Genomic DNA, 27,897 nt, shown 5'->3' with positions numbered 1-27,897 from the left:
AGGACTGCCCGTACATGGACATCTACAGTGACATCCTGGGCTATGACATTCATCCCTAAAGAAGTATAAGTAGAACACAGGAAGTCAACATGGCTGATGTCACAGCCCAAGTGATCGACAATATGAAAATAAGGGGGCAGTGAGCGAATGGCAAATTTATTTAAATGGTTTTAACAGAGCTTTCAAATAATGTTTTGCTACTTAATCTGAGATTATGTAGAGACAGAGACCCTGATTCCAGTGATGTGTCACTTACTGGGTTGCTTGGTCCAGTGGTGTTAAAGATCACTGTTTTATCAGCAAGGGAATATCACTAGAGGACTACCTGGCCTACTACCAGGTATTCCACCCACGCCACCACTGATTGGCATGTTTCTGTGTATACTGTGCATAGGCATAAAGCTGGAAATCAGTGGCGTGGGTGGGATTATACAGGGTTCAGCACTCAGAGAAAACCGATTTTAGCTAAAACTGCAGCAAAATCAGCCCATTACAAGATACATTGTTGGAATCAGGGTCTCTACTCCTACATCATGCTGCACTTAGATGGTGTTACAAAAAGCTGGTGACAGAGCACTATGCACCTTTATGCAAAACACCAGAGCCACTCCTGGATTATTTTACTCATTTTAAACCATCTGTTAGCCATCAGTAACGTATGTACAGAGAGAGCATTAAATTACTAACCATTGCCGTCTGCCATTTTCAGCACCGCTCCCGTCCTCTTCTGCGTCACGTGACCAGGCGTCTTCTGTGTGGACTGGAAGTCACTTTCTCAATGTAAGTCTCTAAGACTAACATTATGAAAGGAACTAACGGTCGGCTGTAGTAACCGGCACGTGGAGCAGCGCTGGAAATGGCAGACGACAGCGAGCAGTGAATATTCTAATCTATACACTGAGCATATAATACTGATTGCAGACGGCATGGTACTATAAAAATGGTATCGACTTGCTCCTGAAATATCACCCCATAGCGCTGGTATCTCCTTTCTATGCATCTTGATGACTGCCTGTTCTCCAGTGTAATCCATCTCTAGCAGCGGAGACACAAAGCCGGATTACTAAAAGTAGTGGCCAGTGTTTGTTCTAACTACACAAGGGCGTAACAGAGAGGCAGCCTTGAGTCCAGAGCATGCCGGCCATATGAGAATGTCACTAGCCATACATGCTGGTAAGTGAGGGGAAGCAAGATCCAGCACTTCTAGTGCTCATAAGAAGCAACCAACTCAAGAAGACAGCTTCCCAAGTTACAGAGCTTAGGAACACACTGCCCTAGTCAGCCAAAGCAACGTCATCTAGTAGAGGATGAAGACAGCAAAAGCTTGTGTGTAAAAGGACTAGTACATTTTAAATACAGTGGACAAGACGTAAGGGGTTATCACCTCTCCACCAAATAGGTAATAACTCAATGATCAATGGGGGTCCGATGAATGGGACCTGCACTGATCAGCAGAACAGAGAACGGAAAAGCAGGGTCCATGGTCGACCGCAGCTCCTTCACTCCTTATAGGGCTGTGGAGCGCTGCTCTTTGCTTTTGGTCGGCAGCCCCATAGAGGATGAATGGAGTGGCCAACAGGTGTGCACGCAGTTCTAATCAGGGGGCATCACTGTGCTGATCAGTGCAGGTCCCAGAATCAGACTATCCTGTGGCTCACCCCATTAGGGCTACTATAGCTCCTACAGCCCTATGAGATGAGGCCAGAAACCTGTCTATTGCATTTCTCCAGCATTATTGCAGCCTGTTCTAGCTGAGAATTAAATGACCCAAACACCCTCAAAGGGTGACAGCCCGGAGACCCTGCAATCAATACTGCCCCCTCCTCGCTGCCGTCCAGACTGTCACTGCATGGTGATGCCTAATCACTGCCATCCCGAGCATCCATGCAGAACAACAAGTGGATTAATTGCTAGCGGATTCTGAGACTCGCCCAGCAGGTGCTCGGTCATGGTTAGAAGATAAAATATTTATAAGTAAGTTTAAGCAGAATAATAATGTGAGGATAATGAATTCTATCGTACAGCTTCAAAATAATACATGAAAAATACATTCAGATTAACGCCAGTGCTAATTACTAAGGAGACGCTAACGGCTCACGTCTTCTCGGTGGCCCACGTTACCATGCATCTGGCGCATGGGCCACATTTACGACTGCAAAATTCTTTGCTAATTAATTTCTAAAAATCTATTTCTGCCAGTGCAAATTCTGTCTTTCGGAAACAAAAAGCACCAAATCCCCAGTGCAGGGACCGGTTGAAAAGATACAGCCACCACTAGAGGGAGCTTATACATACACAGTACACCATAGGCTCAGAGGCTCCCTCTGGTGGTGACTGTAAGCAGACTTATCATCCAAGTATATGGAGGGGATTTGGGGCTCTCTTTTATAAATAAACGGAGAACAACTACATTTATTAATAAAGTTAATCGGTTTTCTGGGTGGATAAAAACTCATTTAGTAATCGGCATCTGCACTGGTAGAATATTATAAGATAGTGACACTAGATTCTTACCTAGATACCCACATAACCCAAAGGTGAGGGAATTAAAGATCATACCCTAAATTACTTTATTATGCTATGAATTAAGAATAAAGCATTTCCCATCTTTTTTCAACAGAAAATTTTAGACAGTTTTAATTCATTTCAATTTAAAGAGAATTCTGTCACCAGCTGAAAATTGACTAGTTTCTGCTCTTACTTTATTCCTGCTCCACCTGAGTGTATTTTTTTGTATGTCCACTGTTCCAGAAATATCGGCCTGTTTACGCAATGCTACTTTGTATGTTCTTATCAAGGGGGTATGGCTTGGAAGGCAAAGCAAAGAGAGTCTCACGGCTTCAGACACGTCAGGTTTTCAGGATTTTGCTTCTGCCAGAAATTCAGCTACTCACGGTCAAAAGAGCAGCAGCAGTTTCTCTGACTGCTGATAGACAGCCAGCTTCCCCCAATTAGGTGACGGAGAGCCGGCTGTCAATCAGCATGAAGTAGACAGGGAGTAGCTGAATCTCTGGCAGGAGCGGTCAACTACCAGAGCCAGGTATAACAGACAGGTGGTTGCCTCTGTTAGCAACTACATGCCATTTTTCTAAAGTCCCGGATATCCCCTTTAAGGATGGGGTATGGGAAATAGATAGATCTGTCGAAATCATATCTGTCGATAATTCTAGCAAAGTGTAGGTTTGGACTGTGTGGTGCATAACACAGGTATTGATCGTCCTGGGGCACATTTACTGGAATTTTCACCACTGACAGGCAACACAGGAGCCAGCAGATGACAGAAAACTGAGAAGTGCCGATGTCACTGAGCACACAGGAACCAGCTGACAGGGCAGAATTGCTGATGTTACTGAGCTCCTTCTGCCTTGTCAGCTGACTGTCCTGTATGCCCGTGTCATACACTGAGAAGTGCCGATGTCGCTGAGCATACAGGACAGCTGACAGGGCAGAATTGCTGATGTTACTGAGCTCCTTCTGCCTTGTCAGCCGACTGTCCTGTATGCCTGTCATACACTGAGAAGTGCCGATGTCACTGAGCACACAGGAACCAGCTGACAGGGCAGAATTGCTGATGCTACTGAGCTCCTTCTGCCTTGTCAGCTGACTGTCCTGTATGCCTGTGTCATACACTGAGAAGTGCCGATGTCACTGGGCACACAAGAACCAGCTGACAAAGCAGAATCAGGTGATTGACAGCCTGTTACATTGAATGAATATTGAGGAATGAGCATTTATAAAACCACTCGCTCACAATCATCTTTCAGTGTAAATGTCGCTTAGAGAGTAAATCATTGTTTAACTTTTTTTTTTCCATAAATCAACAGTACACAAGAAAATAAGAAACTTTGCAATATAATCTTAGGGAAATCTGCTTCTTTCGCCTCCTGGACTGATCTTTCTCTCTGTCTAAAGGTGCTGTCAACACTTAGCGATGTACCAGCGATCCCGACCAGTGATATGACGCGGTCAGGATCGCTGGTACATCGCTAAGTGGTCGCTAGTGAGCTGGCACACAGGCAGATCTCACCAGCGACATCACAGGGGTCGCTACTTACCTGTCACACCAGGCGATCCTGACATCCTCCCGCCCGGCTCCACGCGTCGCTCGTCGTCACAGCAGGAAGATGACGACGAGAAACGGTCCAGGACGTTCTCGCGCGATCAGCGATACCCAGCAGGGGAGCCTGTCGGAGGTAAGTATCAGACATAGCGATATCGCTAGCAATATCGCTATAACGTCACAAAAACCAGTGATGTTATAGCGATATCGCTTAGTGTGACAGGCTCTTTAAGGTAAGATCTATTGTCAGTGAATACTTACTTCCCCATTACTGATATAGGAGATTGTTGGTGCTTATAAAGTATTATGGAGCTTTCAGCAGAATGCCTGTGTCGGCCTCTAGCTCCAACTTTACACTCTCCACAGAATTTTATAAGCACCAACTGTCATCTCCCATTTCACTAATGGAAAAGTCTGTGTTCACTGAAAAACAGATTTTGCCAGAAATTGAGTGTGGAATAATCAGTCCAGGAGGAATATGAAGCACATTTCTCTGATAAGATATATTACAAAGTTTATTTTCATGGGTACTATTGATTTAATAAAAATTAAACTGACGGTTATTCTTTAAGCTCCACTTCGTTTTAGCCTACAATCTTCATCCCCTCACTTATTTTCAGACCCCCCTGTAATTCAGTTTGCAAAATGGCCCAAATGTCAGACTTCTTGTGTGGCTGTGTCCCTCCTGGTAATACATGAAGGATGACATGATGTCTCCCTCTCTCATCAGCCGTGACCACCCTTCTCCTCCTCCCTGTTGTGGCCTCAAATCCCCCATACACATTAGACTATTGTTGGTTGAATCCGCCGACAATCTGATGTGTACGGGGTGCCCGACGACTAATGGGAAGGAGAGATGCCAACAATCTGATGTGTACGGGGTGCCCGACGACTAATGGGAGGGAGAGATGCCAACAATCTGATGTGTACGGGGTGCCCGACGACTAATGGAAGGGAGAGATGCCAACAATCTGATGTGTACGGGGTGCCCGACGACTAATGGGAGGGAGAGATGCCAACAATCTGATGTGTACGGGGTGCCCGACGACTAATGGGAGGGAGAGATGCCAACAATCTGATGTGTACGGGGTGCCCGACGACTAATGGGAAGGAGAGATGCCGAAATCTGATGGATTGTCACCCATCGGAAGGTGTTATACTCTTATATCGCAGGTCAGTTTTAAGTTGTATTGTGGTCACTAAGGGGTTAGCAAACCTGATCTATCCATAAAAATCAAATGCCATGTAGATGATCCAAATTATATTTCATTTATTTTGCGCATCCACAGAACTGGATAGGCAAGTAACAGAGAAGAGTAGTGCATGCTGTGATTCAGTCCGTGGAAAAATACGGTCACCTGAACATCACTACTGAATATCATTGGCCCGGGTCCTGTCACTTTTTAACACAGACATCACTTTTGAGCAAAACTACGGTCGTGTGACGATGGCTTAGCACTGAGAACGGAGAGAGACCAGTGCATGCTACCTCTGCCATAGACTGTAGGACAACCAGCTATGTGAAGGAGTTGTACAGGGTTTTCATAAAAAATATACTATTTTTCTGTTGCAGATTATTTTGAAAATGGCTTCATTTTACCTTCATGATTATTATTATTATGCGCTGCTTATATTCCGCAGCGCTTTACATACATTACCATTGCTGTCCCCAATGGGGCTCACAATCTAAATTCCCTATCGGCATGTCTTTAGCTGCTAGCGAACAATATTATTCTGTTAGACAGTTTTGTTCCTTCTGTAGCTTACAAACACTGACAAATGACTAACCTTCAGCTCAAACACAGGGGTGTCAATGCCCTCCGCTCCGTGACGTCTAAAGCAATCCCGCACTATGCTGAACACCTTCTCCCGTACAGCCATTTGTTTAGGATCAGCGTCATGTGTGCCCTGTAATTGTAATGCAAATTGAATAAAAGATAAGGGCAGGTATAATATATACACAATACTGTGCAAAAGTTTTAGGCAGGTATAGGAAAAAATGCTGCAAAGTAAGAAGGATTCAATAACAGAAGAGTTAACAGTTAATAGTTTGTTTTTAAAACTAATAAAATGCAGAGTAAATGCACAAAAAAATAAACAAAAAACTAAAATCACATCAGTTGGTGTGACCAAGAGTGCATCAATTCTTCTAGGTACAAGAGAACACTGTTTTTGAAGGAAATCGACAGGGAAGTTATTCTAAACATCTTGCAGCCAAAAAGCCATACCTTCAAGATGGATCAAAGCCAAGTGACTAAACTATGTAAGAAAACATGGAAACTGAGGCGAAGAAAAATGCCAGTAGGTGCTTTACTTGGCTGTAACAGAAGGTAGTGTCTGAAGGAAACAGTAAAGCATGGTGGAAGGTTCTTGCAAGTTTGGAGCTAAATTTCGTCAGATTTGGGGATGTGGTCAGGATTAATGATGTCCTAATGGCCGAGATGTATAAGCAGATATTTATCCAAAATGCAATATAATCAGTGAGGCATCTGATTGGCTGCACATTAATATAGCAGCAGGAGAACGACCCCAAATATACAGCCAAAGCGATAAAGAAAAAACGAGGCATCCTGGAATGGATGATCCGGCCCCCACAGAGCCCTCATCTCACCATCACCAAGTCTGTCTGAAGTCAGAGACAGAAGAATTTGCACAAGCGACATCCACAGCAGATCTGGGGTTACTTCTCCAAGATGTTTGGAACAACCACCTTTCCTTCAAAACCATGTACAAGTGTACCTAGAAGAATTGATGCTGTCTTGGAGGGAAAAGGTGGTCACACCAAATATTGATTTAATTTTGAGGGTTTTTTTTGTTCATTTGTTTTGCTAATTAATAAAACTAACTTGTTTTTTTAAAGCATTCTTACAGCAAAATTTTACATCTGCCTAAAACCTTTGCACTGTACTGTCTATACACAAATGTCAACTATTGTTAATGTCCCTTTGTTCTGCCAAAAGAGCTCTGATTTTTTTTTTTTATGGGGTGGTCCAATCACACCTATTTATCAGATAGGTCATCGCTATGATATTGGTAAGGTCCGACACCCGCACCTTCACCAATCAGCTGTTATTTGCTCTGACAGAGACCAGATTTAATCATGGCGAGAAGCTGGTGGGACTGGACAACCCCTTTTATTATTAAGAGTTATGAAGCGAGGCCTTACAACTTATACAGAGGACAACCTACAAGACCCTGCCACTTTGGAGCTACCCATCCATCTGACCATTATGATTCGGTCCTGGAGAACGTCCTGATCATCCTTGCACTTGCTCATTTTTCTCGCTTCCAGTACTGACTGTTCGCTAGCTGTCTATTATACTCCATCCCTTGACAGTGGCCATTGTCGCGAGGCAAATATCTGCATCTTGGATATAATTTTAAGGCTGATTGGTGGACAGATGCAGATTTCTACACGGATCTTATAAATACAATTACTTTTGGAGTCTTGAGTAGAAAGTTTTTCTTATGATCCACACATGTTGCAGTAAGATCCTGGTGTAGGAACGCCTTTGTGGTGACCTGAAAATACACAGTCTCGTTATTCCTGGATGGTGGACAAGCCATGCATGGATAATAGACATTGTCAGGACATTTCTGCTGCACTGCATCAATAGTGAGAGTCTATGAGAAACTACGAAATAGAGGAAGCGTCCTACAATACACTGGAATATCGTTATTTTCAAGGTAACACCCAAACCTGTGTCACATATGTCAGAGATCTCTGAAGTATCGTATTTTTTGGACTATAAGACGCACCCGACCATAAGACGCTCCCCAAATTTTCAGAAGGAAAATAGGGGAAAAAAATGTAATGTGTCAAATGAGGGTCCGTCTTACAGTTCAAATTCAGCTTACCCGGGGGATGAGATCATCAGCGCTGGTGGAGCAGGGTCACAAGAGATGTTCGGTGGTCCAGTGATATGACTTCCATCACAGGCTGGTGCGGTGGCCTCCAGGAAATCCCATCCCTGGCAGGTTCGGCGGTGGTGCTCAGGCCTCCGCCAGCATCTTGTGAAAGCCCGGAGACCCCGCATATCCATTGCTGCGATGCGATGGCCTCTGGGAAACCCCATCCCAGGCTGTTGCGGCTGATACAGCAGTGGTGCTCTGTTTTGCTGGGGGCTCCGCCGGCATCTTGAGAAAGCACGGAGACCCCACACATCCATTGCTGCCTCCGGGCTTTCACAAAATGCCGTCAGAGCCCCCCCCCCGCACCATTGCCGAACCTGCTGCACCAGCCTGGGAAGAGTGTGATCATCGCCCGGCAGCGCTGCAGAATTGCCAGACTCCTGCTGCCACCACTGTATTTGTAAGCATATTCTGACTATACGACACACTCCCATTTACCCCCAAAAATGTTTGGGAAAATAGTGCGTCTTCTAGTCTGAAAAATACGGTATAAGCACACTGTGAGCAGGTGTCTTCGGATTGTCTCAGTAGTGCAGCCTCAGGCTTACAGCTTATAAATTAAAAGTAGTATATCTTAGCATTGGGGAAACAGTACAAAACATTTTTTGCATCCTCTACAGAGCATCTGTCACCAAGGTTTTGCTACTCGATCTAAAAGCAACATAATGTAGGGGCAGAGACCCCGATTCCACTGACGTCACTTAACGGGCTGCTTGCTACGGTTTTCATAAAATCAGTGTTTTTTCTGCGGCAGATCTAGCTGAGCTCTGTATAACCCTGTCAGCTCTCTGTGCACACTGTTCATAGGCAGAAAGCTGCAAAACAGGTAAAAAAAAAAAAAAAAAAAGAAAAAAAAACACGGGTAGTAGGTCAAGTAGAACTCTAGTGATACTCTCATGCTGATTAAAAAAAAAAAAAAAAAAAAAAATCACTATTTTAACAACACTAAGAAGTCCAGTAAGGTAGAAATGCGACCTTGGTCAGGGGATTTAAATATGGGAAGATAGAAGAGAAAATAGCTCTGTATGCAGATGATGTGCTGCTCGTTTTGGAGGATTCTGGAGACTCATTGTTGGGTGTGATGAACATTCTTAAAACATTTGGGAATGTGTCGGGCCTAGTCATTAATTGGGAGAAGTCCAATATTATGGCGGTTGATGGTGGGGAGGATGAACTCATGTTAAGGGGAGAGGGATTAGCGGTGGTTCAGCAACTCTAATACTTGGGTGTTCAGGTGTCGCTTCCACTATCTAGCTATATTGATCTCAATCTGGTTCCGCTGTTGGGGAAAATCAGAAATACAATAGGGACATGGAGCAGATTGCATATTTCAGTGGTGGGGAAAGTCAATGTGAGCAAGATGATTTTAATGCCCCAGCTTCTATATGTGTTACATAATGCCCCTATCTGGATACCCAGGAGGTGGTTCCGTACCATTGGTTCCCTTTTCAGAGAGCTGGTTTGGGGGACAAAACAGGCAAGGCTTCGACTGGACATTCTGCAGAGACCTAAGGATGAAGGGGGTTTGGCTCTTCCGAACCCTTGGATTTACTATTTAGCTGCGCAGGGTCAACATATAAGGGGCTGGAAAGAAAGTGATAACATGGGGTCATCACAAAGGGTTTTGGTGCATGTTTTAGATAGGAGTCCACTGATCCAGGGCCTGGAAGCAGGAGGCTTTAGGAAGGTTGGTTGGGTCTACCCCACTTGTTTACTGATTCATAAGATGTGGGAGGAAATTAAGAAGATTAGGGGGGTGGAATATCTAACGGACTTCTTTCCAATGTGGCAAAATTATAATTTACCGGAGTTTGTTAAAATGGGGGACTTTAAAATTTGGAAGGGTTTGGGAATATGTTACATTGGCCAGGTACAGGATGGGCAGGAGTTGTTACCCTTTGAGAGACTGCAGGAGGTTTATGGGCTGCCGGAGGTCTGTAGGTTTCAGTATAGGCAGTTTCACCACGCTTACAGGACTCAGAGTAAAACAATATGAAGGTTCAGGCGGATATTCTGGTAAACTATGTTTGTGCAAAAGGGGGGACGAGAGGCGTTGTTTCAGAGATATACAGGGACCCACTGTTTGCCTTCCTACAAAGATATCCAATTAAAGCAAAAGAGAAATGGGAGAAAGAGGTGGGAGATATAGAGGAAGATAAATGGGAAATAATAATGGAATATGTACCCAAGTTGTCACTGAGCGAACCGGCCAGACTGTCTCAGTTATATGTGCTCCATAGAGTGTATAGGACTCCAGATAGGCTATACAAGGCCGGGTTGAGACAAACTTCCGAATGCCAGAGATGTCGGACCGAAGGGGCTGGGATTATACACATGCTGTAGCAATGTCCAAAATTAAACACGTTTTGGGTGGAAGTGACGACTGCAATTGGAAGGGTATATACAGTTGTGGCCAAAAGTATTGACACCCCTGCAATTCTGTCAGATAATACTCAGTTTCTTCCTGAAAATGATTGCAAACACAAATTCTTTGGTATTATCATCTTCATTTAATTTGTCTTAAATGAAAAGACACAAAGAATTGTCCTAAAGCCAAATTGGATATAATTCCACACCAAACATAAAAAAGAGGGTGGACAAAAGTATTGGCACTGTTCGAAAAATCATGTGATGCTTCTCTAATTTGTGTAATTAACAGCACCTGTAACTTACCTGTGGCACCTAACAGGTGTTGGCAATAACTAAATCACACTTGCAGCCAGTTGACATGGATTAAAGTTGACTCAACCTCTGTCCTGTGTCCTTGTGTGTACCACATTGAGCATGGAGAAAAGAAAGAAGACCAAAGAACTGTCTGAGGACTTGAGAAACCAAATATGTGAGGAAGCATGAGCAATCTCAAGTCCATCTCCAAAGACCTGAATGTTCCTGTGTCTACCGTGTGCAGTGTCATCAAGAAGTTTAAAGCCCATGGCACTGTGGCTAACATCCCTAGATGTGGACGGAAAAGAAAAATTGACAAGAGATTTCAACGCAAGATTGTGCGGATGTTGGATAAAGAACCTCGACTAACATCCAAACAAGTTCAAGCTGCCCTGCAGTCCGAGGGTACAACAGTGTCAACCCGTAAGTATCCGTCAGCGTCTGAATGAAAAGGGACTGTATGGTAGGAGACCCAGGAAGACCCCACTTCTTACCCCGAGACATAAAAAAGCCAGGCTGGAGTTTGCCAAAACTTACCTGAAAAAGTCTAAAACGTTTTGGAAGAATGTTCTCTGGGCAGATGAGACAAAAGTAGAGCTTTTTGGGCAAAGGCATCAACATAGAGTTTACAGGAGAAAAAAAAAGGAATTCAAAGAAAAGAACACGGTCCCTACAGTCAAACATGGCGGAGGTTCCCTGATGTTTTGGGGTTGCTTTGCTGCCTCTGGCACTGGACTGCTTGACAGTGTGCATGGCATTATGAAGTCTGAAGACTACCAACAAATTTTGCAGCATAATGTAGGGCCCAGTGTGAGAAAGCTGGGTCTCCCTCAGAGGTCATGGGTCTTCCAGAAGGACAATGACCCAAAACACACTTCAAAAAGCACTAGAAAATGGTTTGAGAGAAAGCACTGGAGACTTCTAAGGTGGCCAGCAATGAGTCCAGACCTGAATCCCATAGAACACCTGTGGAGAGATCTAAAAATGGCAGTTTGGAGAAGGCACCCTTCAAATATCAGGGACCTGGAGCAGTTTTCCAAAGAAGAATGGTCTAAAATTCCAGCAGAGCATTGTAAGAAACTCATTGATGGTTACCGGAAGCGGTTGGTCGCAGTTATTTTGGCTAAAGGTTGTGCAACCAAGTATTAGGCTGAGGGTGCCAATACTTTTGTCTGGCCCATTTTTGGAGTTGTGTGTGAAATGATCAATGTTTTGCTTCTTGCTTCATTCTCTTTTGTGTTTTTTCATTTAAGACAAATTAAGTGAAGATAATAATACCAAAGAATTTGTGTTTGCAATCATTTTCAGGAAGAAACTGAGTATTATCTGACAGAATTGCAGGGGTGTCAATACTTTTGGCCACAACTGTAACTGTAGAATTGAAAGGGAGCCTCTGGTGTGTATCTTGGGGTATGTAGAGGATATCGGGGTATCGAATTATCATAAGCTGGCAATAGCTAGATTATTATATGTTGCGAGGAAACAGATTGCCAGATGTTGGATAAGTGAAGAAGCACCGACAATGCAGGAGTTTTATAGACAATCCGACTATATTATGGGTATAGAAAAGAGTATATACGCTAAAAGGAAAAAGGCTGGTACCTTTGAAACAACATGGAATCCCTGGGCGGAGAGGTGCTGACCTCAGAAGATCAATGCTGCGTTACTGTGTACTTTTATTTAAATAGTTGTATACATGCTTTACAGAGGGAAGGGGGGTGGGGGAAAGGAATGGGAAGTATGTTTTGAAAAAAAATTTATAACTTGTATACTCTTCACAGATTGAATATGCTGGTTGTTTTATATTTTGTTATGCAATAAAAATGTATCTGATTTAAAAAATATAAAAAAAAAAAAAAGAAAAAGAAAGAAGTCCAGTAAGGGATACATCGCTGGAATCAGGGTCTCTGTCCCTGCATCACTGCATTATGTTGCTTTTGGATTACATGACAAAAACTTGGTAACAGATACCCTTTAATTAGAGTTGAGCGACTTTGGTTGGATCGGGTTTCGTGAAACCCGACTGAAACAAAATTTGTTTCAGATGAAACTGGTCCGACTAGGGCAAAAAAAGTCGGAGTTTCGTCCGAAACTCCGACCCCAATGCGAGTCAATGGGAAATAAAAGTTGGCATTGAGCGGATGACATTCATCCACTTAATGCCGACTTTTATTCCCCATCGACTTGCATTGGGGTCGGCATACAGGGCGGCACGGTGGCTCAGTGGTTAGCGCTGCAGCCTTGGGTTCAAGGCTGGGTTCAAATCCCACCAAGGACAACATCTGCAAGGAGTTTGTATGTTCTCCCCGTGTTTGCGTGGGTTTCCTCCGGGCACTCCGGTTTCCTCCCACATTCTAAAGACATACTAATAGGGAATTTAGATTGTGAGCCCCATCGGGGACAGTGATGATGATGTGTGCAAAATGTAAAGCGCTGCGGAATATGTTAGCGCTATATAAAAATAAAGATTATTATTATTATCATTATTATTATTGGGGTCGGGTTTCGGACGAAACTCCGACTTTTTTTGCCCTAGTCGGACCAGTTTCATCTGAAACAAATTTTGTTTCAGTCGGGTTTCACGAAACCCGATCCAACCAAAGTTACTCAACTCTCCCTTTAATACACCTCACCAAGTCCTTTCCATATATTGCTCATAGACTGCAAACAGAAGCACTCAGTGAGGAGATAGCTCGCTGATTTATATAATATTGCTCTGAACTATGCCGAAAGTGGGACTTTTATTTGCGATCACCATCTTTGTAGAAAAACCTTAAGAAAGGTAACAGAATCTGACAACTCTTGTAAAGTGCACCAGTTGTTCCAGCTGAGTTAACAATAGTCATGTGTACTTCAGCAAAACCACTATTTTGGGGAATTATAGGGCGTGTGTCCTGCATTTTCCAATCTTGAATTTTTCTGTAGAAGCAGAGCTGGTGGATGGAGACTAACTACTATAGTGCCGCCCATACTCCGTATACAAAGACAAGAGGGATTCCTGCTCACCTTCCTCACTTTAGCACATACTCAGAAGGAGCAGCATGGAGGATATTATACAGCAGGTCTGAGCAGTGTAGCTGTGAATCCAGCACCAAGGTTAAAACAAAACATTTAGTAGAAAGCAGTCCTTTCATACACAGATTTTACCTCTTCCTCTGTTTATAGACTGCAATAGACAGCTGTAATCTGCCCACTAGGTGTAACTTTTTTTTTTTTTTAAAGGGCCCAAGGTGGTTTAAAACTAAAAATAAAACAATACTCACGTACAAGACAGGCAATACTCTTCCGTTCCATTGATCATCTGCCGCCTTGACACTCCATCAATGCAGTAGATACACGAGTTCTTCCAGATGGAATGTAAAGGTTGCAGCCGACATTGACTGGCTGCAGTGGTCCGGAGACAATGCATTTATACCACTGATTTATGTCATTTCTGCAGCTACCGTTTAAAAGGGTGGACCAAAGTCCAAATTAATTATCATCCTAAATCGCTATCCAGTTAATGCAAAAATCTTATCTATTTTCCAATGTACTTGAATTAAAAATTTCCTATCCTTCCCTAACTACATTTTTCCTTCACTTCCTTTTTCACGTTTCATTTGGGAATCCCAGTGCATGCCGCGATAGCCCAACGCAGCATCGTCAGTGGGCAGAGACTGTGGTCACTTCCTCGGCCTCTGCCCCCTCTCAAACAAAGCGCCATCAGTGACACTCGTTTCAATAGTTGGTCTAGTCCCTGCACGCTGTGTGATGTGCACAATGACAGCGCACCCTCTCACCAACTGAGACCAGAGGTAGTGACCCAGTAACAGAGCACGTTGTCATAATACCTGGCGTGCAGAGACTAGTGCGGATGCTCCAAGTATTAAGACACTGCTCGGTTACAGTCTCATTACTGCTGATCTGTGCCGGCAATAGAGCGTGCGCTGTGATTGTGCACATTGCACAGGGACTAGACCAACCCTTGAAACAAACATCTCTGATGACACTTAATTTCAAGGAGTTGTGGGGGGTGGATGCTGCGGTGACTGATGAGGCTTTTGTCTCAGGGAGGGGAGGTGAATGTCACGATCACTGATGACGCTTTGTCTCAGGGAGGAAGTGGATGTCACGATCACTGATGGCGCTTTGTCTCAGGGAGGGGGTGAATGCTGCGGTCACTGATGACGTTTTGTTTCAGGGAGGAAGTGGATGCTGCGGTCACTGATGACGCTTTGTCTCAGGGAGGAAGTGGATGCTGCGGTCACTGATGACGCTTTGTCTCAGGGAGGAAGTGGATGCTGCGGTCACTGATGACGCTTTGTCTCAGGGAGGGAGTGGATGCTGCGGTCACTGATGACGCTTTGTCTCAGGGAGGGAGTGGATGCTGCGGTCACTGATGACGCTTTGTCTCAGGGAGGGAGTGGATGCTGCGGTCACTGATGACGCTTTGTCTCAGGGAGGGAGTGGATGCTGCGGTCACTGATGACGCTTTGTCTCAGGGAGGGAGTGGATGCTGCGGTCACTGATGACGCTTTGTCTCAGGGAGGGAGTGGATGCTGCGGTCACTGATGACGCTTTGTCTCAGGGAGGGAGTGGATGCTGCGGTCACTGATGACGCTTTGTCTCAGGGAGGGGAGGGTGGATAAAAGTTTAAAAAAAAAAAAAAGTACAGCAGTTTGTGTAGTTAGGAATGGTTAGAAATTTTAATTCAATTATATTAGAAAATAGATTAGGTTATGACATTAGATAGGGATTTAGGATGAAAATTCATTTGGACTTCGCTCCATCCCTTTAATCTTCACTTAATAAGAAAACAAAATTATAAATAATTTAGCCATGATTAACCTCTTACCTGAGAATTCGGAATATTGCTCAATGAAGAAGCTGTGAACGCACAAACTGATATCCTCCGGGCCGCCAGGATCCTCCAGCATGGAGCTGATAAACTCTTCATAGCTGCCATTATTTGCACTGCTGAGGAGGCTAGGATTCCTAGGAATCACTTATTTCTCAGATCACGGTACATCACCCTTTAATATGTCGGAGCTTGAGCAAAGGTCTGAAAGAAAGAAAGAAAGAAAGAAAGAAAAAAGTGACAAAATACTGACGATTTCTGCAACAGAATGAGCGGCCCGTCACTACTCGGGGGGAGGCATGAGCTGGCTGTCACTACTGGGGGGGGAGGCATGTGCCGCCCGTCACTACTCGGGGGGGGGGGGGGATGCATGAGCTGCCCGTCACTACTCGGGGGGGGAGGCATGAGCTGCCCGTCACTACTCGGGGGGGGGGGCTAGAGGCATGAGCTGCCCGTCACTACTCGGGGGGGGGGGGAGGCATGAGCTGCCCGTCACTACTCGGGGGGGGGGGGAGGCATGAGCTGCCCGTCACTACTCGGGGAGGGGGAGGCATGAGCTGCCCGTCACTACTCGGGGAGGGGGAGGCATGAGCTGCCCGTCACTACTCGGGGGGAGGGGGAGGCATGAGCTGCCCGTCACTACTCGGGGGGAGGGGGAGGCATGAGCTGCCCGTCACTACTCGGGGGGGGGGGGGGAGGGGGAGAGGCATGAGCTGCCCGTCACTACTCGGGGGGGGGGGGGGGGGGGGGGGGGAGAGGCATGAGCTGCCCGTCACTACTCGGGGGGGGGGGGGGAGAGGCTTGAGCTGCCCGTCACTACTCGGGGGGGGGGGGGGAGAGGCATGAGCTGCCCGTCACTACTCGGGGGGGGGGGGGGAGAGGCATGAGCTGCCCGTCACTACTCGGGGGGGGGGGGGGAGAGGCATGAGCTGCCCGTCACTACTCGGGGGGGGGGGAGGCACGAGCTGCCTGTCACTACTCGGGGGGGGGGGGGGGGGGGAGGCATGAGCTGCCTGTCACTACTCGGGGGGGGGGGGGGGGAGGCATGAGCTGCCTGTCACTACTCGGGGGGGGGAGGCATGAGCTGCCTGTCACTACTCGGGGGGGGGGAGGCATGAGCTGCCTGTCACTACTCGGGGGGGGGGAGGCATGAGCTGCCTGTCACTACTCGGGGGGGGGAGGCATGAGCTGCCTGTCACTACTCGGGGGGGGGAGGCATGAGCTGCCTGTCACTACTCGGGGGGGGGAGGCATGAGCTGCCTGTCACTACTCGGGGGGAGGCATGAGCTGCCTGTCACTACTCGGGGGGAGGCATGAGCTGCCTGTCACTACTCGGGGGGAGGCATGAGCTGCCTGTCACTACTCGGGGGGAGGCATGAGCTGCCTGTCACTACTCGGGGGGAGGCATGAGCTGCCTGTCACTACTCGGGGGGAGGCATGAGCTGCCTGTCACTACTCGGGGGGAGGCATGAGCTGCCTGTCACTACTCGGGGGGAGGCATGAGCTGCCTGTCACTACTCGGGGGGAGGCATGAGCTGCCTGTCACTACTCGGGGGGAGGCATGAGCTGCCTGTCACTACTCGGGGGGAGGCATGAGCTGCCTGTCACTACTCGGGGGGAGGCATGAGCTGCCTGTCACTACTCGGGGGGGAGGCATGAGTGGTTGCGGACCACTGTATGACACCCACGGTGGGATTAGTTTTTGGGACAGAACTGTGGCTGTATTAGTTGTCAGCCCGTCCTGATATAACGCGCACACACACGTGGTACACTCTCCAGGTCCAAGTAATGAGCAGCCATCAGTCTGCCGCGCTCTCACAGAGCCCCCCACACGGCACACTCACAGCGGCGGCTCCGTCACTGCTCGCTGACCTCAGCAACTCCTGCCTGCACCAGCCCTGCAGGGCGCCTCAGCGTCGCTCCTCCAGCACACCCCACGTGACTCCGTCCGCGGCACACAGTGACTTGTCTACCCTCTCTGTAGCTCTTTGATATGAGCAGCCAGCTAGTGACGTCACGGGTCAGCGCAGCTACAGCAGTACGCCTCTCATAATGACGTCATATTCTCAGTACAACACATTAATCTCTTAGTGACGCCAGACATTTGCCATTAACTTTAGAAACTGATACATATAAAAAATAAAATAAAATGTTCAAATGCCCACAATAGATATGGCGCCTGGTGTTTACATAGATAACCGGAAATGTCCCCAATGTTTTTCTTTACAGATATATTTGATATCCTTTTATATTTACGTTATGATATCACGATATAAATACGTAATAAAAACGTTTTCTGTCGTTTTGAGAAGCATATGAAGGTTCCCAGACTCCGCCCCCTGATATTCTGCCCTGACCAATCACTGTCTGGAGTGGGCGGGGCTGGAGCCGTGGTCATGGAGACTGTAGGAGCTATCGTCCCCATGACGTCACTCAGCGCGACCGGCTGCTTCCAGTGTCCAAGATGGCGTCAGGAAGTGGGGTGAGTGGCTTGTGGAGCTGCTGCCGAGTGTTTCCTGCGTGGCGGTGCCCGGTTTTCTCTGTGGCCGGTTCTGTGCTGAGAGCGTAGAGGTCACAGTGATGGCTATAATGCGCAATGGCTTCCTGCTTTATTTGGGAGTACGGTGACTACAAATCCCAGACTGCTCTGTTGATAATCAGTAATGATTTGGTGGTAAACCTGCTGTCCATAAGACTGGAGCTACACCTCCCTCATGGCCGCCGGTTGGGCTGTGCAGCGGCGATAGAATGGGGCGGATGGTGACCCATAAAGTAATGTGACCGCAGAAGGAAAACTGTAGGAGACCCCCTCGCGGGTGGGCGGCTGGGACTTGTGGTACCCTCAGCGGCAGCAGTACCACCCCATTCACTTCTCTGTGGTGTAGCAGAAACTGACCAATCGTGTCTCCAGCCCTAACCCTGCAGGGCGTCTGTGGGGTCCCCAAAGGGCAGGCGGAGGGGTGCAGGGTCTCCAGCATCCACCAGCTCCGTGATGGAGGAGGGAAGAGGATCCCACTGGTAACTGGAAGTACAAGTGACCTCCATGTCCTGGAGTACAGCAGTCCTGGAAAATAGTGGTGGCCACACAAAATATTGGCACTTCGGGCCCAATTTGGTATTTACGCTCAGGAGTTGTGCTCACTTTTTTGTTTCCAGGGGTTTACATATCAATGGTGGTGTGTTGCATTATTTAGAGGGCACACCAAACTTACACTATTATACAAGCTGTACACTGACTACTTTACACTCTCTCTCAGAACCAAGTACACCCCACACATTTTTTGTAAATATTGTATATATCCTTTCATGGGATAACACTGAAGATCTGACACTTTGATACAATATATCTAGATATAAATATGTACATATATATTATACACACTAACAAAAAGTTGGCTTTCAGGCGAAATTTCAGGTTAACCGAAAATGCACTGTAACCTTTTCAGGTGAACTTAATGTGACTAGAAACGGGTGAACCAGAACAGTAAAGTTTGCCGTCTGTACCGAACACGGGCTTCACCAGGAATCCTTGCTACTGTCTGGTTCAACCCCCCCTCCCCCCTGAACAACAGGTGTTTGTCGTGTTGTCTTGTGCATGACAGCGCGGCAAACACCGCTTCTGATTGGCAGTAAAACCATCACAGACAGCCTCGGCTCCCACGCTGTCAAATAACAGCGTTAACCTGCAGCTGTGATCGGAGGTATAAAGTTTACTTTCAGTCACTGGTGTCAGCTCATGGCACTACTGCTCCCATCAGCCAATGCTTGCTGCCGTTAATTACAGTGAAAGCAGGAGCGGCGGATAGGAGTATTCATCGGCCGCTCCTGCGCTGTAAATAAATAATTAAAAAAAAAGAAACGCCTTGTGTTCCCCTGTATTTTTCAAAAACCAGCCAGTCAAAACTCAGCTGTCAGCTTCAGCAAGGCTGGTTATCAAGAAAAGAGGGGTCCCCATGCCATATTTTTTAATTTAGATAAAAACAGCGTAGGTCCCCCTATTTTGGGCAACCAGCCTTGCTAAAGCAGACAGATGGGGGCTGGTAATTTCAAGTTGGTAAGGGGCCATGGATATTGCCCCCCAACCTAAAAATAGCAAAAGGCACATCTATTAGATGCTCCAATTCTAACACTTTGCCCGGCTCTTCCCATTTGCCCTGTAGCAGTGGCAAGTGGGGTTCATATTTGTGGGGTTGATGTCACCTTTTATATTGTCAGGTGACATCAAGCCCACAGCTTAGTAATGGAGAGGCATCTATAAGACACCTATCCATTACTAATCCTATAGTTGTATTGTAAATAAAGACACAGCCAGAATAAAGTCCTTTATTTCAAATACTGGTAAAACAAAACACAGTTTTACTTTTTTATTAACCCCTTTCTGACATTAGACGCACTATTCCGCCCATGTGCCCTGGGCCTGTCTAACCATGGACGGAATAGTACGTCATAGCGATCGGCCGCGCACACGGGTGGTGTGCAGCCGGTTGTCAGCTGATTCTCACAACTGACACCCGGGGATTTCGTGTGATTGTTTCCCGAATAAGAAGTGCTTGTCACTTTGAAACACGTTAAATAAAAAAAAAAATGCAAATTTATTAAAAATACTCTTGGACTGACTTCATTAAATCAACAGTGCTGGATTTACCCACAAAACTCCTTTGAGTCAGATTTTGTGCTACGTTCACTCACAACAGATTTGTTTGCCATGAGAATCGCAGCTGATTAGGGCTCTTTGATGGACGTGCTTGATGTAGAATCAAGCATACAGGTACAATCTGTGTTTTTCACGGATAGTACTTGTACTCTTGATAGTGTATGGGGCTGTTCACATGTCCACGAGTGGTCCGTGCAAAATCATATAGACATGTCTGATGTTCATCAGAGTGTCCGATCAAATTTGGCAGAAAAGTCTATGGGTCCTGAAAAACTGGATGTCATCTGCATCTGTATTCATGGACTGGCAGAGTGGAGAAGCTGTGTGAACATAGCCTCAGAGTGAAACCACATGGTGCAGTTAATCGTGCTGCCAAACCACATCCAATGTTGTGGCCAATGGTTTAATGCTCTACTGGCAAAATGTTGTGGCCTTTGGCCAACTGGTGGGGGTGGTGTGGCCGCTCTGGTTGATGACAACCTTTGGTCTCATTCACACGCTGCATGTTTGTTGCAGCACAGATGTTTCATCCTCAGATCCACAGAGTTTGGTCTCTCGAAACGGCCGTACGTGTCCTATCCGTGTTTTTCACAGTTAGGCCACGTTCAGAGGCTGCATGTTGTTGATGCCACCCATGTGCTGTCTGTGATTTAGGGCTACACGTCTTCTGATGGCAACTCTCCGACATTCAGGTGGCAGAATATATCTCTGATTATTACACAACTATTTTACAGCTGTGATTTTTATGTTAAAATAAACAGGAAAATCACAGAACAGTCACATTCACACGCTACCTACTGTACCTTGAGGTCTATGGAGGCAAAGCTACGTGCAACCGATGTCCAATGGAAGAACACTTACAAAAATGCATGTATTATATGACCTATGTTTACCTTGGGGCTTGTTCACATGCTGCTTTTTTCCCCATGAGGTTTTCTTCCTAGAAAAAAATCTCCGCATATTACAGTATCAGAAGGGCGAACAAGATTTCGAAAATTTCACACACGCTGCTCATTTTTCACTTGCAGATTTAAAGCATCAAATCTTATTTGCAAATTTGCAGCCTGTCAATTATTTCAGTGTCTTTGCAAATAAATAGAGAGGAAAAAAAACGCAAGTTTATGTGTACACACAAGGGTTGGCAAGAAAAACGCTTTTTGACGTGTTTTCCCCCCCCCCCCCCCCATTCATTCGAATGATGCTGACTGATTGATAGCTGCAAATATGAAATAGCTTCAATTCTGCAAGGAAAAACTGTGCATCGTGTGCATGAAAGTTAAGAAATCTCATTCACTTTGTAGGGATAGTGAAATGGGACTTTTTTTTGGCAGGAAATATGCAATGTGTGAACACGCATCAAGAACGCATGGAAATACTCACCGTGTGCACATACCCTTACTTTCAAAGGAAGGTGAGGGGGAAGGCATTTAACACACCCCTCATGGTATGCTTATTGGACACCTCTCTAAACTAAAACCGTTGCTCGGGCACTACGGGGCCCCTCTGCAGCCTCTGGCTTGTTTTTGAGAAGGCAGTTATTAGAGGGGACTGTTCTGCTAACTGCATTTACTGCATCTCACATTTTCAAAAGAACTTTCTTCACCGTGATTTCACTTTTTCTTCTTTTTGCCACCCATTAAGATGTTCTCACTTCTATCATGATGGATGATGTGGTCGTCCTCCAAATTTTCTTTCTTTGAGTAGGTTTTCGGATAAGAACCTCATAGGGCAAGAACCGCTCTGCAATAGTTCACCAGTAAAGTAGCACTACCTGGACTGCCTCCTGCACTATTAATGCATCTTCCTTTCTTTTCAGTCCAAGAACACAGATTTCCGTCGAAAGTGGGATAAAGATGAATATGAGAAACTTGCACAGAGGCGAATTACAGAAGAGCGAGAGAAGAAAGATGGTTGGTGATATTCTTCTAATGTTTCGGTCCTCTCCGTGCTTTAACCAATTTCCAGTTCTAATTGATGGCTGGTTGCCGTGAGAGGGGCAGAAAGCGCGCACCCCTCAAAAAAGACGCCAGATGTATAAACTGTGTCCATGTGTTGTCTGATCACTGCTGTTTGCCAAACTGCACTACACTTGATTGTCCAACGTTGGCTAATGGGTCAGTGGACTGTAAATGGGGGACTTTTCCACTTAAAAGCGTACTCAAAATACTTATTTATGTTGCCGTATCTCACAGCAGCATATGATATAAGGAATATACAGGGAACTCCATCATATACAGCGCCATATTACTTGGAGTAGAATTTCTGATAAAAGAATAGTTGGAAGAAACCTCCAGGACTTCTAGAACAGACATTAAAGGGTCACGGGGTTAGAAGCTGAGCCGTGAAAGGATTTATACAGCTTTTTACACAGAGATCAATATAAACTTATATATCGCAGAGCTCAGCTTCTAACCCCCATTAATTATTTGGTCTCCGATAAGACCGCCAAAATCACATGACAGGTTTGCGTTAACGCCTGTTGATTTTAGTAAAATGTCTTTGGCACTGGGGGCGTCCGTTCCAACTTTGGGCTTTGAGACATGTAAGTTGTTGAGCTCAGTGATGCACCAGACTGAGCTCAATTAAAAATTCACTCAAATTGCGGACTGGTTGAGTCACATGCTTTTAAGCTAGTATGATAGAAGGAAATTAGCTGCACTCGCACTAAGAATTTTTTAAATTATCGTTTGGTGAAATTTTGTACTGTAGCTAGATAAATACAAGGTGCTGGATAGAAGAATATACAAAGTAACAAGTGATATTTTATGTTTCTAGCCGTCCCGGGTCTTTTTCAAACGTCGCTTGAATCACTAGGATAGGGTGTATGGGTCAGAACGCATACCAGTATTGGTCTCCAGCAGTTTGTGACCTGCCGGATCGCTTCTGTGTTTGCTGGAAGTCACTACTCAATGCAAGTCTATGAGACCCAGAACGAGGGTCCCGTGACGTACACTGAGGACTTGTGACTGTTACTTCTGACTTCTGGACAGTCAGAAGTTATGGTCACAAGATGGCGTTGCGAGACCTGAGCGATGTCTGTAACATCTGAAGATGGCGCCTGGAAAGTAAAAGTATATAGCTTAGATTCCTAGCACCACTCCAACGCTGAAATAGAAAAACCGCTGGAGTGGCCCTTTAAAGGTCTATTGGGGTTCCAGTATTTTTGGCCGCAAAACTAAGACTGCATCGAAAATATTGTAATCGATGTAGTCCGCAAGGTAGAACGGGGCCTTTGACATTTTACTACAGGTAATTTTGGGAATTCCCAATTGGTAAAAGTGACTTCTCCAGCTATAGGGTTTCACCAAAGCTTTGCCAAATGGCATGAAAACTATATTTAGTAAGTTGGGTCACAACAGTTAGGTTGCCTTATGGATTTATGTTGTTAACCAGTTGAAATATACATTGGTATTTGTAATGACTTGTGAAAATCTGTCTTTTGTAGGCAAACCACTACAGCCCCCTATCAAACGAGAGCTGCTCAGGCACAGAGACTACAAGGTGGACCTGGAGTCCAAGCTGGGGAAAACCATTGTTATTACAAAGACCACTCCCCAGTCGGAGATGGGAGGGTAAGTGCACCGGAATCTGGCTATGGATTTATTATTCTTATTGTGTTAATCTTTTATTTCCTCAAAAAGAGAGAACCTATACTTCCATAACATGTATATCATATTGAGGTTATCATCTGTGCTATTATTATTATTTATTTATATAGCACCATTGATTCCATGGTGCTGTACATGAGACTGGGTGACATCAAAATACAAATATTACTTACAGTAAACAAACTAACAATGACAGACTGGTACAGAGGGGAGAGAGGACCCTACCCTTGCGGGCTTACATGCTACAGGATGGTGGGGAAGGAGACAGTAGGTCTTGGGTTGCAGTAGCTCCGGTTGTGGTGAGGTGGTTGCGTGGTCATTACAGGTTGTAAGCTTTTTTTCTTTTTTTTAAGAGATGGGTTTTCAGGTTCTGTCTGAAGGATCCAAATGTGGTAGATAACCGGACGTGTTGGGGCACAGAATTACAGATGATGGGGGATTTTCGGGAGAAATCTTGGTGGCGATTGGGTGAGGAGCGAATAAGTGTGGAGAAGAGAAGGAGGTCTTGGGATGACGGGAAATTACGTGAGGGAAGGTATCGGGAGATTAGTTCGGAAATATACAGAGGAGAAAGGTTATGGATGGCTTTGTAGGTCAGTGTTAGTAGTTTAAACTGGATACGCTGGGAAATTAGGATCCAGTGAAGGGATTTGCAAAGAGGGAAAGCAGGTGTAGCGAGGAGAGAGATTAATTAGTCGGGCAGCAGAGTTATGGACGTACTGGAGAGGTGCATGATTGTTAGAAGGTAGGCCACAGAGGAGGATGTTGCAGTAGCCGAGGCGGGAGATGATTAGGGCATGCACAAGCATTTTGGTAGAGTGAGGATTGAGGAAAGGATGGGTTCTGGAAATATTTTTGAGCTGGAGGTGACTGGTATAAAACTGTTCTTTAGGATAATACCTGTCAGGCAAAAGAACCAATAACAATTCAAACCTGATCAAGTGCAGGCATGTGATTAAGGGCTCATACCAATCACCATAAAAATAAACTGTCAGATATCGGTCCAGAAAAGTGGGATGAGTGTCATGCAAATGTCATACAATTTTCATGCAAGTACAATGCAATTTTTAGCACTTAGCATCCGAATGACATCCGATTTACATGTGATTGCTATCCAATTGCAATGCGATTGTAGCATGAGCTTTTACATAGTGCAGTTCGCGGTCATTTACACATAGTTTTCCAAGGAAATAATCTTCAAGATATTCTTCTACTATTGAAACTTATTCCGCACCTTAAAGCTATCTTGGGGCATAATGACACTTTTCTGTGTTATGCTTCAATCCTCTTGGGAATTCACTGTATTTTTCGGAATATAAGATGCACTTTTTTCCTCGGAAAATGGGAGGTGCGTCTTATAGTTCGGATGTACCGCGTTTGGCTGTGGTAGGGAGGTCGGGGAACGGCATTGGCAGAGCATGGGGCCACAGAGGCAGGAGCCTCGGCTGCGGCTAACTCCTGTGCCTGCGGCTACCTCCTGTGCCTCCTGCTATATTGCAATGAATATTCACTGCATTCCATGGGCGTGGAGGCCAATGAATATTCATTTCTCTTTAGCATCCTGGTATGCATGGCCCCATCAGAAAACAATTAAAAATTTTTTTTTAAAAAACATTAACACTTGCCTTACCGGCGCATCTCTCACAGTATCCTGCTCCGTTGCCAGCAGCTGCTTTATGCTTGTAGGCAGCACATGGCAGGGATGTCATGCGCTGCTTGCAAGCTGAAGGGCAGCTGCCGGAATACTCAAGTGCTCTGCATGCCGTGACTGTGTGTGCGGAGAGCAGTGAGTATTCATTGCTTTTCAGTAGCGTGCACAGTGTCTGCCGCCAGCGGTCACGTGTGCCACTACGAAACGGAATGAATATTCACCGCATTCCACGCCCATGGGAGTGGAGAGAGGTGAATATTCACTTCTCTTAAGTAGTGGCACACGTTAACACCCGCCAGCAGCTGCAGGAAGGCACCGGCTGACACTGCGTTCTACTGAAGAGCAATGAATACTCGCGATGCAAGCTGTCAATACATAGCTGACATCCACCTTAATAGTATTACCCCACTGTCCACTGCACCAGGTCAAGTGGGAAGAGCGAGGCTAAGTGCCAGATTTGGTGTATCTTATGGATGTACCTTTTCTGGGTCGGCTGAGAGCTGATATTTTTAGTCTGGGAAGGGGACAATATCCATGGCTCTTTCCTAGGCTATTTAATATTAACCCGCAGCTGTCTGCCTAGTTTTTGCTATTTATCAATTATAGGGGGACGCTACGTCATGTTTATTTTTTGGGGTCCCCCATTTTAATAACCAGTGAAGGCTAAGTACAGCTCTGAGCTGATATTAATAGCTTGTGAAGCTCTATGGGTATTACCCCCCACCCCTCCCCTTCTCAGGCTATAAACATCTGCCTCCAGATCTCCGCTTTCCCGTGGCTGATGAAATGTCGACTTTTCAAGGACATATGTGTATAAAAATTGGTTGGCACTCGCATAGTCCTAGTGTCGTGCAATTGTATTTTTTTTTTTTTTTTTAATATCACACCTGATCTCAGTCTGATTTCAGCTTAGAAAAAAAATTGCAAATGAGCAGGGACTCATAGATTTACATTGGCATACATTAACAGTGGTCAGAGTGCAATCCAATATTTTGCAATGTAGAGGAGAAATGAACACATCTGTATTTACCTCATGTCTGCAGCCACTATTCCACGATGTGACACAGTTGGCATGCTCAATTTGGTAAAAGTTTCTCTTTAAGGGTACCGTTACACTTAGCGATGCACCAGCGATCCCGACCACGATATGACCCGGTCAGGATCGCTGGTGCATCGCTAAGTGGTCGCTAGTGAGCTGCCACACAGGCAGATCTCACCAGCGACATAGGGGTCGAGGGTCGTTACTTACCTGTCAGACGAGGCGATCCTGACGTCCTCCCGCCCTCGTCCACGCGTCGCTCATCGCCACAGCAGGAAGCGCCCGACGAGAAATGGTCCAGGACGTTCTCGCGCGATCAGCGATAACCAGCGGGGGAGCGGGTCGGAGGTAAGTATCACATGTAGCGATATCGCTAGCAATATCGCTGCTACGTCACAAAAATCAGTGACGTTACAGCGATATTGCTAGTGATATCGCTATGTGTGACGGGCCCTTTAGTCTTTGATATAGTAAATGACCATTAACTGCATTGTCACAGCGAACCAAATTAGCACCCCTGCAGGTTAACGCACACATGTTAGTTGGGATTTCAGCATAGAAAGTCTTGTATTAGGCTGACACTTTTTTTTATTCTGTAGACATCACTTCTCAGTAGTCCTCACGTGATCCTTATTATAACAGGTAACACCTCCTATAAACCATACAGCACAGAATTTATATCATTCACAATCAATGGTCACAGCTCGCCTCCTCCCGCTCCATGCACAATGTGCGCTACATAAGTCACTGAGCATGCCCACTAGGCTCTCTTAGAAAAGTCAATAAACTTTTCCTGGCTACATGTTCCTTTAGTGACTGCTGGAAAGATGGATACCTGCTCAATCTGAAAATAAAAACCTCGTCATGTATAGATATTCTATATAAAAAAATTATAGTGGTATCTGTATTTTAATTACTGAAAATTGGAGGTAATACATTCCATGAAAAATATCCTGTATTTTAGTGTATGCAGCTCCTGTGCAGACTAATGTGAATTCAATGAATATAAATCCGGTGTGCAGTCATGTGTACCTCCACTATTCGTGGACAGATGTCATTGATCTGCCCAGGTCACACATCTCATGCTCCGCATTCAGAGGAGACTCCCAAGCTGCTGTTCTTTTATCCCAGGAATCACAGCTTTCTCGATGGTGTCGGCGTAGGAGGACAACAGAAGGGAAGTGGGGACATGCTTCGTGGGGGATGCCCTGAGAGCTGTGGATCTGCACCGTTAAGTTACAGAATAGAAATCTGCCAATGACCTAATGCACATGAAACCTTAATGAGAAATTCAGATGAGCATGTATTTGTGTTAGAAATCTTATACTCTCTCTGATCAGGACAATCTTTGGGTAAAGGAGTGGGGGAGTATCGTCTCTTGAAAGTGCTGACTTCTCTCTTGGGTGCCCTACATAGGTGCCTCTCCTTGTTCCTCTTCATTCCCGCTTATGTGGTGGCACTATGCTATGGTG

The 27,897-nt window shown here is 45.6% G+C and overlaps 2 protein-coding genes across 9 annotated transcripts in view; one reads left to right on the top strand and one right to left on the bottom strand.

The window, feature by feature from the left end:
• Positions 1-17,483, bottom strand: part of LOC141083684 (histidine--tRNA ligase, cytoplasmic-like) — a 78,748-nt gene extending 61,265 nt beyond the window's left edge. For 4 of the 5 annotated variants that reach the window (XR_012230790.1, XR_012230791.1, XM_073568077.1 and 1 more), the window contains exons 1-4: positions 17,318-17,470; positions 15,471-15,677; positions 7,499-7,582; positions 5,849-5,968 (exon numbers count right to left, since the gene is read on the bottom strand). Coding sequence is in view for 3 of the 5 variants with exons in the window: in XM_073568077.1 (XP_073424178.1) it covers positions 5,849-5,968; positions 7,499-7,582; positions 15,471-15,581 (315 nt within the window). In the remaining 2 variants the exon portion in view is untranslated. Of the gene's footprint in view, positions 1-5,848; positions 5,969-7,498; positions 7,583-15,470; positions 15,678-17,317 lie in introns of all 5 variants that reach the window. The other variant, XM_073568078.1, reaches the window with a different exon arrangement.
• A 378-nt stretch (positions 17,484-17,861) lies between these two features.
• Positions 17,862-27,897, top strand: part of ZMAT2 (zinc finger matrin-type 2) — a 72,222-nt gene continuing 62,186 nt past the window's right edge. For 2 of the 4 annotated variants that reach the window (XM_073568075.1, XM_073568073.1), the window contains exons 1-3: positions 17,862-17,955; positions 21,944-22,037; positions 23,573-23,699. In XM_073568075.1, coding sequence (XP_073424176.1) covers positions 17,938-17,955; positions 21,944-22,037; positions 23,573-23,699 — 239 coding nt within the window. In that variant the 5' untranslated portion in view covers positions 17,862-17,937. Of the gene's footprint in view, positions 17,956-18,047; positions 18,093-21,943; positions 22,038-23,572; positions 23,700-27,897 lie in introns of those variants that run through there. The other 2 variants (XM_073568074.1, XM_073568072.1) reach the window with 1 other exon arrangement.

Source organism: Dendrobates tinctorius, unplaced genomic scaffold, assembly GCF_039654945.1.
Source record: "Dendrobates tinctorius isolate UK_male_01 unplaced genomic scaffold, ASM3965494v1 ptg000020l, whole genome shotgun sequence".
NCBI lineage: Eukaryota > Metazoa > Chordata > Amphibia > Anura > Dendrobatidae > Dendrobates > Dendrobates tinctorius.
The sequence above is the reverse complement of the archived record's forward strand: the minus strand, read 5'-3'. Positions and strand labels throughout refer to the sequence as shown.